Raw genomic sequence first — 13,872 nt, 5'->3', positions numbered from 1 at the left:
CTCCCCAAGCAGGCTCCAGTCCTAACCTCCCTTCGCCAGGAAGCGAGCACCACTAAATTCTGTGGGACCTACTCCTGTCCTAAGTAAACACTCTAGGCTGGGACTGGTTGTGCCACTTTCCTTCTTTCTTCCTAACTTCTCAAAAGGGAGGTGGTGCAGGAGGTTCAAACCAGTCTGGTAAGCTCCACTCTGTGTCCCAGGAGACCTACTCTTAATTCCAGATGTGTGGTGCTGGGTGCTGTTGAAGGAAACGTGCTCTGAACTCCCCCAGGGACACCCTACGATTGCTTCCCTGTTCCTGGGGTGAAAGTTTGAGGTACTGAAATGTGAGAGAAAAACAACCTTATCCTAAACCTCACTGAAAATTAATCCGTTCAAGTTACACGGCACACATTAAAAGTGAGGCAGGTGGTGCCTTGTTACTCGAGCAGGAGAGCGGGGCAGGATCTACACTACTGCTTTATAATGGTTTATATTAACAGTAGTGGCAACTGTTGGGGGCCAGGACACACTCCATATACTGTTTTCAAACTGCTTTAAAGTGTCGTATTCTGCTTGGTGCGGCGCCACGCGCTCTGCTTCACTCCCTCACGCAGGGTCCTTCCCGCCCGCAGTGCCACACCCTCCGCCCTCTCTCTCATACACGCGCACGCACACTCGGAGCCCAGCCCGCCCACCACTTTAGCCTGAGGCAGACGCTGGGTCAGCTTGAAAGGCGGCAGAGGTTGCACTCCTGTCCTTCCACCCGAACTCGTCCGCGGACCAATCAAAGCCCCGTCTAATTTACTTCAGAGGCGACGGCACCTGTGGCTGGCTGGGCTCACGCGCGCTCTTTCTCTCCCTGGTTCTTCTCTCTCTCTCTCTCTCTTCCCAGGCTCCGTTTCCCGCCCTCCCGCAGCGTTCGAGGCCGGCCGGCCAGCAGGATGTCCCCGAGGGCTTGGGAGGCGCTGGTGGCGCTGGCCGCCGTGGCGTGCCTGGCGGAGGGCGTGCGCGGCGGCGGCGGCGGCGGCGGCTACGGCCTGAGCATGTTCGCCGTGCAGACGGCCCCGCAGCCGGACCCCTGCTACGACGAGAACGGGCAGCCGCGGCGCTGCATCCCGGACTTCGTCAACGCCGCCTTCGGCAAGGAGGTGAAGGTGTCGAGCACGTGCGGCCGCCCCCAGGCGCGCTACTGCGTGCTGGCCGAGAAGGGCGAGGAGCGCAGCCGCACGTGCCACCTGTGCGACGCGGCCGACCCGAAGCGCGCGCACCCGGCCTCCTACCTGACGGACCTCAACAACCCGCACAACCTGACGTGCTGGCAGTCGGAGAGCTTCGTGCAGCACCCGCTCAACGTGACGCTGACGCTGGCGCTGGGCAAGAAGTTCGAGGTGACCTACGTGAGCCTGCAGTTCTGCTCGCCGCGCCCAGAGTCCATGGCCATCGCCAAGTCCATGGACGGCGGCAAGACGTGGGTGCCCTTCCAGTTCTACTCCACGCAGTGCCGCAAGATGTACAACAAGCCCAGCCGCGCCGCCATCACCAAGCAGAACGAGCAGGAGGCCATCTGCACCGACTCGCACACCGACATGCGGCCCCTGGCCGGCGGCCTCATCGCCTTCAGCACCCTCGACGGGCGGCCCTCGGCCCACGACTTCGACAACTCGCCCGTGCTGCAGGACTGGGTCACGGCCACCGACATCAAGGTGGCCTTCAGCCGCCTCCACACCTTCGGCGACGAGAACGAGGACGACTCCGAGCTGGCCCGCGACTCCTACTACTACGCCGTCTCCGACCTGCAGGTGGGCGGCCGCTGCAAGTGCAACGGGCACGCCTCGCGCTGCGTCCGCGACCGCGACGACAGCCTGGTCTGCGACTGCAAGCACAACACCGCCGGGCCCGAGTGCGACCGCTGCAAGCCCTTCCACTACGACCGGCCCTGGCAGAGGGCCACCGCCCGCGAGGCCAACGAGTGCGTCGGTGAGTGAGGGGCCGGGAAGGGGGTGGGGGGCACACGCAGGGCGCTGCTTCACACGTGCACATTCAGCGTTCGGCCGCCGAGCGGTGCTTCTGCACGCTTGGACGGGCTGCCACGGATCTCGTAAGGCAGGCCGGTGTTTTGGCGGAGGTTTCTGACACTTGGGGGCCGGGGTGGGGTGGGGGGCTGTCTTTAACCAAGTAGACAGGGATCTGGCTGCGTCTAGGTGGCTGATCCCTTCAGCTGCAAGAATTGCCGAAGTGAGGTGTGCCTGTATTGACTGGGGAGAAAAATATATGCTCAAAGGCGCCCTGCCATTTATTTGTGTTGTTTTATGAGTGGGGGTGTATATATATAAAACACTTCTCCATCATTTAGGTCCTCAAGGTGGCCTACAAACATAACTTTCAAGGGAATGGCAGCAGTCTCGAGTTGCACCCTCAGGACTGATTCTGAGCCTTAGCGTTAAAACCAGGTTCAGGTGGGGACTGAGCCTTGGTGAATTCTCCCTTTTGACGCCCTCACCCTAATCCCAAATGTGTAGGGCTTCTGTGACCTGGCTGTGCTGTCTCATTGGAATATGGAAGACACTTAGCACATGCTCAGAGGTATTCTTCTGTATTTCTTCTTGTGTGGCAGACCTCATGGCTGAACCCTGGCTCAAATAAAGTCACTCTCTCCCGGTTTTCCTGGACTCCTGTGCTTCTTTAACAGGTTTCCCACCATGGGGAAATTAATGATGGGCTAAGTGTTATCTGTTTAATTTCTGCTCATCGCACAGCTATTACTGGCACAGGAGCCTTGCTAAAAGATAAACAAAAAATAATGTCTTGCGGCATCTTAAAACCTAACACATTTATTCTGGCACAAGCTTCTGTGGTCAGTGCCCAACCGTGGTTACAAAAAATAGGCTAAAAGCATAAATAGTTTGAAACCCAGACATGCTCCATGACTGATCACTCATTCTGCTAGTATTGAAAAAACAGCAGAGCAAATTTGGGGTGGGGAGGGGCAGGAGAGAGGGATATCTGATGATTTTGGCAAAGTCATGTAGGTAACCATGAAAGCTGATGTGGATCTTTCTCACAACACAGTTCATCCCGTGTACTGGTTTTCAGCACATATAGCCTCAAATCGGCTTTATTCCAAGTATTTCTGCTAGTTAAATTAAGTCTGGCAGGAAATTAGTTTCTAGCCCTTTCCCCTCCTTCCCTAACACCCCCACTCAACACAGTCTTTTATGCTGAGAAATCCGGGAGGGAAGGTAGGGAAGCTTTTGGTTCATATTATGTCCTGGTCCCGTTGTTGTTGTTGTTGTTGTTGTTGTTGTTATTTTAAAGTCTCCTGAAGAAGTAGGCCAGGCACTCACTTGCTACCACCAGATTTCCAGGGTTCCGGTATTGCCAGAGTAGGGAGCACTGAGCAAATGAGCAGGAGGGAAGGTCCCAGGTTGTTTCCCACATGGGTTCCAAGGAGACGGAATGGAGCAAAAATGTCCAGGGAGACCTGTGGGGTTGGTGAGATCCCCAGTGGTGGCAGAGTGCTCCAGGTTCCAACCCTTCTGGAGCCCAGTTGAAAGAGTTGTGCAACCCAGCAACTTGGCCATTCCTTTGCTCCTTGGGAGCCGATCTTTGGCCACATGGGCCAGGCGCTGCTGAACCAAAGAAGGGATGCTGTGCCTTCAAGCACAATTTTTTAAAAGCTGTGACGGCTGGTTTTGGGCAAGCAACACGCTCCTATCCTTTTTTTGCTGTTTACAGGGCACAGAAGTGCAACTGTGGTGTGTGTGTGTGCGCACGCGTGTGTGTGCACGCATGTAGGTGTAAAGTGCAAGAGAAATGGTCAGTCAGATAATGAGGGGGTTGAAGCTTTCGAGGGGATCAGAGGGTAATGAGGTGACCAGGAGAGATGGGAATTATCCCAGCTGCTGAGCCAGATGTGTTATATGAGTGGGAATATTTGAAAGCATTACAAACTACACTTAAAAAAATACTCAGAAGTGTTTTTTGGGGAAATGAAACACTCCACTTGTTGGTCATTCGTAAAACTCAACTTTATTTACTTCTTTAGCACCTGTCAGTATGAAACACTTGTGAATTCACAGGAGTACCTTCCATCGCAATGCATTCTGCTTCAAGGTGCAGCCTGTACTTGGAAGACTCATAGATTCCAATAGAATGGACTTCCAGTGCTTAAATTTTCTTGGAAGTATGTCCAACCAAGTTCTGGTTGAAAGCTTACCCCATGTATTCCCTAGTAAATATGTGTAGGGTTGCACCTTACCTGGAAGTAAGATCTACTGAAATCAATGTGGCACCTTCTGAGTAAACATAGTGAGAATCTAAGGAATATACATTTAGTTAGTATAAATAGATTAACAGAATATCACTAAGAATATTTGTGAAACTAGTAAGTATAGTTCTACATCTTTCATTTATATCCTTTTTAAAAATAATTTTTATTTGATTTTATATGACAAACATCCATTAACTATCACATAAACACAACACAATAATAACAATACATTGACTTAAAATACTACATAATAATAGAATAATAAAATAATAAAGGTAATAAGTGCACCCCACCCCCAGAACTATTATTCTCCTTTCCAAAATTGTAATGATTCTTGAGAAGTTTTACACCCTTTCATTTATATCCTGATGATAGAAAAAAGTTAGTATTTGAGCTACAGTTGCCAGAAAAGCAATTAGTATTCCTAGGAAACAGTGTCTAATGTATTTTTAAAAATTCCAGCATGTATTTTTTTTCCTATCTTCTATAAGTATTGCCATTGACTCAAAAGAAGGGATAAAGAATAATTTCAACTGATTTTATTCCAAATTTTCCATCAGGTAAAAAAATGGGCAGGAGAAGCCTTTTCCTGTTTCTGAGACTTATTTTCCCCCAGGAACTAACAGAGTTATGAGAGAAAATGGGAAAGTATACCCTTTCTTTGCTAGAATATTTTGTTGTGGAGGGATAGCCTGTTAGGACCCCTGGGTATTTATAAGCTGCTCGCAGATGAAACACCTCATTCACTGCTTAAGAGTCAGTGGTGACTCTATCCCATTCCCCAAGCCACCCTGCAGCATTTATCAGGGTCTACCATCCTGACCCCCCCACCTCTTTTTGTCATTGCTGAGCATCCTGACTTTCCAGCCTACTTTGTCCTCCTATGGAAGAACCAGAAAGAACTTTGTCCTCCTATGGAAGAACTAGACCTTTGCTTCCTTCTTCAACATATCCCAGTTTGTCACCACAAAGATGACTCCAAGGGGTAACTGGCACTCCTGCAGAATATTTTCCATTACCCCATTTATTCCTCTGCTTTCTGTCACAGAAAGAACACAGTAAGTGTCATGCTCCATGGGACCAAAGGTCTATCTATTCCAGCATTCTCTTCCTCCCAGGGCCAACCGGATGGGAAGCATATAAGCAGGATTGTAGTCAATAGCATCTTTATAATCACATTCTCCAGCAACTAGTATTGTTGAGCCACTGATGCAGCTAGGTAATTTCATACCCTGGGTGTAACGGTCTTATGTGGAGCGGGGAGATCTTTAGATGGGCATGTGTGTATTATTTCAATTGTAAAGCACACAAGTAACACACATACACAACTGCTTCTATATGCTTGATATGTTAGATCATCCACAACAAAAATCTGTTTGTCAACCCTGATAAAATAAGAAATACTCTCAGCATGTGCAGTTTCACATTTTAAACTCACTTAAATCATTGAGACTGCAAGAATAAAATGGAATTTGCATCTGTTGCCATTTACTTGGGAATTGACACCATATTGTTATAGAAAAGATGATACATTTTATTGTAAAAAAATAATAAAATGAGCATCTGTAACCATGTGTACATGCCCACCAACTACAAAGTGCTTTTAAAAATAGGAAAGAAGGATGATGCAGCAAATGGAATCAGACCCAGTGGGACACAACATCCCAATGCTGCCCTGTGTGCTGCTGCCTCATCACCTGCTGCTCTCTAGATGATCACCCCCACCCTTTTCTCACCTTTTTTCTAAGCTAAACAATCCTAAACCTTGTGTTTTTTCCTCATAGGGCAGTTGGCTTTATCATTTGGCTTGACCTTTTCTATCCTTCTAGTTCTCCAGTATCCTTTTTAGGTGCAGTGACCCGAATGGTACACAGTATTCCAAGTGTGGATGCACCATAGATTTATATAAAAGGCATTATGAATATTGGCAGTTTTATTTTTCTAATTATGCCCAACATGGAATTTGCCTTTCTGTTGAATCACCAAGAGTAATGTGAAGAATCTTTGTTCTCATAATTAAGCTGAGCTTAGGTTAAGTCATAATGAAACCAGATCACAAGGCTGACCTTTATTGGAGGGGATTTATTTTCTGATCCACAATCTTTACCCTGCTTTTTAACTTGGAGCAGCCTGGCATAACATTCAAAAGAGACATGCCAGCCACAAGTAAATCTAGAACACACTCTTTGTCTGGCACTGTTGCTCATAGCTAGAAACATGGACAGTGTCTCTGGGAAAAGGAAATCTCCCTGTATAGTCTGAAGCAGGTGTGCTTAGACTATGAAATAAATGCTGGGAATATGTTCCCAACGTCAGATGAATGAAAGGACGTTTATGAAGTACTGGTTGCAGTGGACCTGATTACATTGGAAACTGAGCTCAGTACACTAGTAGCAGGTACTGCACTGAGTTTTCATCTACTACTGAAAGCAGAAAACATGCAAACTGAGGCAAGGCAGAACAGAGTGGCTTAAAATTGCTGATTTGTTTTTGTTTATAACACAAATGGTCGATCAGACTATTAGCTGACCAGTGCTGTTTTCATGAAATACTGTAATAGGTCATTTCTTACCCTTTTGGATGAGTAACTTGCTGCAGAAGTGGGATGGAGAATAGATAGATATTTGCTGACTTCTTTGAGATTTTTGTTTGATTTTGTTGTATCATTGCCTGCTTTTTTAATGGATGCATTAGGAAATTTATTTGATAAGCACATCATAAATACAGATAATGAATAATACTTTCACAGGTCATCATCTCCTATACACCATCAGTAGTTCATTCCTAAAATGACTAAGTGGGCACTGCATTGTTTATTCTATACCTTAGTTTGACAGCAAACTTGTGTTTCTGTGCTACAAAAGGGCCAAACAGATGTGATGTGGGAGATCAGTGATCAAATCTTCTGACTTTTTTGGGGGGAGGGGGTACTTTAAAGCTGCTGCAGGGGGCTCAGATTTTAATCAAAGCAGAAGCTCTGGCAGGGTATATGCATGCAATTTTCTAAACCACCTTCCTGCCCCTACCTTGAAGCTGCTCTTAGCTCCACTAGAGAAAAATACAGGCATACTGTATTTCCCCCCCCCCCGCCCACCAGTGATAATAGAAGCACTTGGGGGGGTTAAATTAAGGGGGAAAGTGCAGGAAAAAACAGTTAAACAACCCCTTTCCCAGTGCTGTTTAATTTTCAAGTTGTATGTAGTTGAAGCAATAGAAAAATAATGCAGCATATGCACAATTCAATTACTTCTATTAAACTGATCACTAAAAGCTTTTTAAATTTTTCCTTGTTTGGCTCACTCTAACTTTTGTAAATGACTACAGCTAAATATGTCACAATACAAAACACAGACACAGACTCTGCAAGATGTTAATTAGGTTCTTGTTCTGTTGAGACATCAGTTCCCACGTTTTGGTTGAATTCTTCTATCTAAACCCAATTCTTTTTAGCTGTCCAGCATACTATTTTTGTGCTAATATAGGCTTAGGTTTGTGTTACAAATTAAATTAAGCAACAGCATACACATTTTGTTCTTATTATTGAGATTTTTGGGAAGTTGTAGATATTAATCCTACTATTAGTGGGATAAGATGAATGGACAACAGCATGTTATTCCAACTATTGCTTAAAGAAATGATATAGGCATTCTGGAGTAGGAAACTCATTTTTCCCCTGTGGTCTTTTCTCCTGAATATAGTTTACTTCAGAAAGAGTCTAAAAGAGAAGAACACAATCTATGATGTTGCCAAGTGGAGCAATGAGATTCTTTAATTCAGCTGCACCTTAAAGGTACAGGTGATGTATACCTTAAATGTGACAGCTGGCATATCTGTATGAAATTTAATTAAAAAGTGCCCATTTGGTGTGCCTGTTCTCCATTGTAAACAAATATACATAAGAGAAAATATATAGTAGTGCAATAGAATCTAAAGCAACATGCATGGAGCCCCATGCAATCTTTAAACTCTTGTTTCCTTTCTTTCTTACATGTATGCAAACAGCATGTTATTTTTAAGGAGTTCAGGCTTGGGGAGGTCTGTTGACAAATATTTCCAGGGGGCGTGGAAGCTTGTTTTTCTGAATAAGAGACAAAGCTTGCTGATGTTTTAATCCACTCCTGATGAAGAATGTTCTACTTGGGCATTTTACTGCTGAAAACACTTAAAACACTTAAAAGGCAGATGCTTGCAGCACTTCCCAAATCTGTGGTTGGGCTCAAGTTTAGGAAAACTAATTCAGTGGTCACAGCCAGAGGCATCTGTAATTTAAAACCGCAGCAACTAAGGGTTGTGAAAACCAACCGCTTGATACTACTATTTGGGAGCTCTGCCTATGCCATCGCTCCATGGGAAGGAAGCAGAGCGTGCATACTGGGCATCTTTGGAATTTTGAGACCCAGAAAACCCATGTAGCACAAGGTTAATTAAGGCTTAATACTGAGAATGTGCATGTGAAAAAAACATAGGGATAGTCATTTGACATATTTATGGGAACACAAGGAACACTGAACATGGAAGGGATATACGAAAAGAATTAGATCTGGTTCTTTCTCCTGAAAAAACATATTAAAGTCACTCCTATCTATCTAAATATTTATTAGCCATTCTTCAGCCTTGGTTCTAAGACCAGTGTTTAGCACATCACATAATATTCAATAAATACATTGAATAAATATCATTAAAAATAACAAAATGCAATGGCAGTTTAGTTCAGCATAAAAAGATAGAACACCAACTTAGAAATCCTGGGCAAGCAAACGAACACATTTTCACTTGGTACCAAAAAAACCCACCTGTGTGTGGGTGGGGGTAGGTCTAGAGCCAGTGTGGTGTAGTGTGGCTAGATTATCAGAGTGGCCAGGCTGGGTGGGATTTGCTTAGAGGGAGGACTTGTACACTGCAAGTGCCACTGGAGCGTCACCATCCATTCCTCCCCTGGTTCCTTGTTTACGGCTTCACCTGACCCTCTTTTCTTCATGTTGCTTTGCTTTTCCTATGTTTTTCCAGTTCTCATATCCAGCTTCCCTTGCTTCTCCTTCTTTCCTAGACTCAATGTCTTCCTTCTCAGTGTTCTCCTCCCCAGCTGCCTTTCCGTGGTCCTTGTTTCCTTCACATATTTCTTCGGCTCCCTTCTTCTTCTATCCTCCTTTTGTTTCTGTCTGCTTACTTCTCCACTTTTTCTGACAGTAAATGTTCTACATTAAGGCCACAGCTAGACCTAAAGTTTATCCTGGGATCATCCAGGGTTTGCCCCTGCCTGAGCACTGGATCACCTGTGTGTCACCTAGATGAACAGGTTTGACCCCTGGACAATCCAGGGATAAACCTTAGGTCTAGCTATGGCCTAAGTCCCCTGCATTGTGAAAAGTGGTTTTATGAAGAGATAATGGAGAAATGTGTGCCTATGTGGTGACATATGAGGAGCATCACATAGGTGTTACCATATGGTGGTTGTTTAACTATCTTAAACTTCTAAGGGGATGGCATTATAGAAATTATTCTGGCTGGATTCCACTATCCTTCAGGTCCAGATAAATCAAGGGCATTGTCTGAAAGGCTAATTCATTTTCTAAATAGGGGCAGGCTATTCATTTAGGAGTCACCCTCTTAAACTCCCTTGGGGCTTCAGTATGTATCAACATGTGTTAGCAGTGTAGGTTCTTGGCAAGGCAACACAGCAAGGGTGGCTTGTACTATATAAAGATCAGGTATCTTAATGTTCAAAATATTTGTAAGTACCTCCCCAGTTGCTTCAGTTTTCAGTGCATCTTCATACTAGCGAAGGCAGCAATTTTATCTTCCTATCCAAGAACCCTGGGGAATACAGTCCCTATTGAAGATACTTTACTTTTGTGTGATGCTTATGATGTGACAATGCAAACTCCAAATGCTTTGCCTTCCCCAATGCTTTGAGTATCAACATTTTAAGGATTAACCGGGGTCACATTATTAGTGATATGGTCTTGGTGGGAAAGGGCATTTCAGTCCCTTGTGGGAAGTCTGTTAAGTGCCCGTTAAATGTGTAAACAGTCTAGAGCAGTAATTTATCTCTGTAGCCTGTTGCAGCTGCAGGAGGGGCACTGCTGGGATTCTCATTAACACCTTTGGGAGGGGAGGGGGTCAGTACTGCCTGCCTGCCCAGCCAGCCAGCTTTGAGAACTTTGCAGTGAATATTGCACAAGGCTCATTATAAGCAAAAGAGCTCACTTCCTAATATATCCCTCACATCAAAGATAACATTTTAGTTTTGCAAAATTTTATTCTGATGTCTTTCCGGTTTTTATTTCATAAAAAACAACTTTTTAAAATCTCCTCTTGAAGACAGATTAACAAGGTATTATGGCATAGATCCATGAGCTGCTAGAGATAGTTTATTTTTATTTATTTTTTATTGCATTTACACCCCGCCTTTTTCCCCTGCAAGGAATCCAAGGCAGCGTACATAATCCTCATCCTCCTCTCCATTTTATCCTCACAACAACAACCCTGCCTGAGAGTCTGTGACTGGCCCAAAGTCACCCAGTGGGTTTCCATGGCTGAGTGGGGTCTAGAACCCAGATCTCCTGACTCCCAGTTTGACACTCTAGCTACTACACCACACTGGCTCTGAACCATCAACTAGAACCATCAGCTAGAGAAACTCTGTTAACAGAGGGAGCCAGACCTGACATGAAATCTATGCCCCTTTTTAATTATTTGAAATTGTATTTGAAACTGCAAACGTAAGCATTAAAACACTATTGCAAAGGTTATTTGCAAACAAAAGCATTAAAACGTTTACTAATTACAAAGGCCATTGCAAACATAAGCATTAAAACATTTACTAATTACAAATATTATTTTAAATGATGTGTGCAAAATGTCATCTAGTATAGTCTGGTCTGATTAGGTATCAGCCAGTTAAGGCTCAAAGCTAAAATCATACACATAAAAAATCATAAAGAATTATATTTGGGAAACAAATGAGCTATTTATCTGTTGTGGACTCTTCCTTCATTTCAGGGCAAGTGCCAAAGGTAAGCAAAACTGAGCACCTGCCAAGAGTCCACTCCCCAGCAGTGGCCCACTGACCAAAGCCCCTAGAGTTGCTTCCCCCCCCCATTTTAACCAGTTTGTTCACCTGCCTCTTGCTTTGGCCCAGACAATGGTGCTGATGAGGAAGAGGAGTAGTAGATGCCACTGCCTACTTGCTCACTGGCTCTCTGCCTGTTAAGCAAGGAAATGGTAGCAATGATGAGAAAGAGGAGGAGGAGCAAGAGCAGCTGCTAGTGACAATGGTAGGGGGAAGGTAGGGGGAGCATTCAGGGTCCCTTGCCCAAGAGACCTCCAAAACTTGGAGCCAGCACTGCTTGATTGAATGTAGAACATTTTCAAAACTCACTGCCTACCTTCTCAGCGATATTATATCTAGGTGGCCTAATATCTAGTACTTAATAAAGTTCACAGGCAGGCCAGAACTTCTGAATAACTCAAAGCAAACTGGCTTTTCGAAAAAAAAATATTTATTTATTTATTTATTTATTACATTTTTATACCGCCCAATAGCTGAAGCTCTCTGGGCGGTTCACAAAAAATTAAAACCACAATAAAACAACCAACAGGTTAAAAGCACAATTACAAAATACAGTATAAAAAGCACAACCAGGATAAAACCACGCAGCAAAATGGTTAAGATGCATCTTTTTAATCTCTCCCTTTATATTGGCTCTAGACTGTGAAAGCTTAAACTGTATCTATGGCTTATTCTGACAACATGCTAAGCCACAAAAAACCTAACATGACTAAGGGCATGGCTAGACAGGGTGATATCTCGGGGATCGCCCCAGGATCATCCCTGTGCGTTCATATGATGCGCAGTGGATCCCGGAAGCAGGGAGGGATGATGCTTTCCTTGGCCCGGGATATCGCCCTACCCTTTTAGCTCGCCTTTTCCACAGTCTCAGGATGATCCCAAGACTGTGGAATGTGTGGCTAGGTGTTGCGGGTTGTCCCGGCTCCTTGCAAGGAGCGGGGATTTTCTTAAAAAAAACACACACTTACGTTTTTCGTTCGAGCGCTTGTGCGCAGCTTCTCCTTTTAAAAAAATGGTGGGCGCAATGTCCTCTTCCTCCTGGGACATCGCACACCATGTGTAGATCGAGGAAGAGATTGCAAGATCCTCCCCCCTCCATCATGCTAGATCCGGTAGGTCTAGACATGCCCTAACCTTCTGGAAACCTTTTTTTTAAATCAGGCTTGCTTGATCCAAAGATTAAGTTTAATATACAGAACCTGAATTAATAGGCAGAACAGGACATATCTCTGCCACGCTATCAATACATTTTCTGAAACATGGAATTTGAGATATAGATTTCCATATTCAATATGATGCTTACGCGAATTTCTCCCCAAATTTGTTTCAGGAGAGAATGTTAAGATGGTGTTTAAGAAAATAGAGGAATTCGATATCTGACCTCTTAAAAAGCTTAGTAAAAGTTTTACATACACATGGAAAACTGAAAAACCAACTTAGAACTTACAGTCAAAAACTTTTATTGGGGATAATTTTTTCAACATACAAATCTGAAAGAGCAACCTTGCATCTGTTGTTTTTCTTTAACTCCTCTCCCAAGACTTAATGATGTTCATGGAAAGGATCCAAAAACACTCAACTGGTTCACACCAACCATGTCCTCAGTCCATCGCTTGTAGCATAGGCAATAGCCTTAGATGAGGCTTTTCGGCCCCTCCATTATAGCTTCTCCAAGAGTTCATTGTATCGGTATCATTCCTCAATCACATTTTTTAACAGGCAATCCGTTTACAATTGCTAACTTTTAAGATGTCCTCATAAGGTTTTGTGGGATTTCTGGATTATTCTTTACCGGCCTTCTACAACCCAAAGAAAATTGTTATGCCCTTTGAAAGAAAAGTGATGTGTCTGAATTGGGCCTCAGCACCATTCTGAGGCCAGTTTTTGTACTATGTGTTACTCTGCTTAAATAATAACTAATCAGATTAGTAATTGGTGGTTGGTTGGTGATGCAAAATTCTAAATTAATTTCTCAACTAGTCACAGTCTTGACAACCATGATTTTGTGGTTAATAAGCAGGGACAGTAGTCCAAAAAGTGCTTTCACATTCACAAATGATTATGTCTTTTGGACATTCATCTCAGCATTTGCAGAAAGGAATGGATAACATTACATGGGAAACAGCCTTGTGCCACAGGCAATATCAAGCTTTGTCACAGGCTGTATGTTTCTTAAGAAACCTACCTTTAAACTCAACTTGAATAGAAATGTCATAATACAAAGTGCAGTTTGGCTAAAACCAAACCCTTTCTTGACATTCCAGTTTGAAGGCCTGCCTTCTCTTTAGCTCATCTGTTACTAGTCCATGCCTTCATTTCTCTGTGCCAAATTATGCCATCTTGTTCATTCAATTTGCCCTCTCCTTATTTGAAAAAGCTCTTCTTGGACACAAGGGATGTTTAGGTATGCAGATAGCTAAGCACAAAAAACAAGACTTCTTTTAAAAGAAGAGAATAGATATTTGATTTTTTACTGGTTTCTTTTGGTGTGTCAGTAGTATGGGTTGTTGACCCTATTGTATAATGGTATGTTCTCCATGTTCAGGCA

At 44.1% G+C, this 13,872-nt stretch overlaps 1 protein-coding gene across 2 annotated transcripts in view; it reads left to right on the top strand.

The window, feature by feature from the left end:
* The first annotated feature begins 912 nt into the window (after nucleotides 1-912).
* Nucleotides 913-13,872, top strand: part of NTN1 (netrin 1) — a 137,707-nt gene continuing 124,747 nt past the window's right edge. The window contains exon 1 of one of the 2 annotated variants that reach the window (XM_063120429.1): nucleotides 913-1,959. In XM_063120429.1, the coding sequence (XP_062976499.1) occupies nucleotides 924-1,959 (1,036 nt within the window). In that variant the 5' untranslated portion in view covers nucleotides 913-923. The remainder of the gene's footprint in view (nucleotides 1,960-13,872) is intronic. The other variant, XM_063120430.1, reaches the window with a different exon arrangement.

This window comes from Elgaria multicarinata, chromosome 3 (genome assembly GCF_023053635.1).
Source record: "Elgaria multicarinata webbii isolate HBS135686 ecotype San Diego chromosome 3, rElgMul1.1.pri, whole genome shotgun sequence".
Lineage (NCBI taxonomy): Eukaryota > Metazoa > Chordata > Lepidosauria > Squamata > Anguidae > Elgaria > Elgaria multicarinata.
Note: the sequence above shows the minus strand (reverse complement) of the source record. Positions and strands in the feature narration are given on the sequence as shown.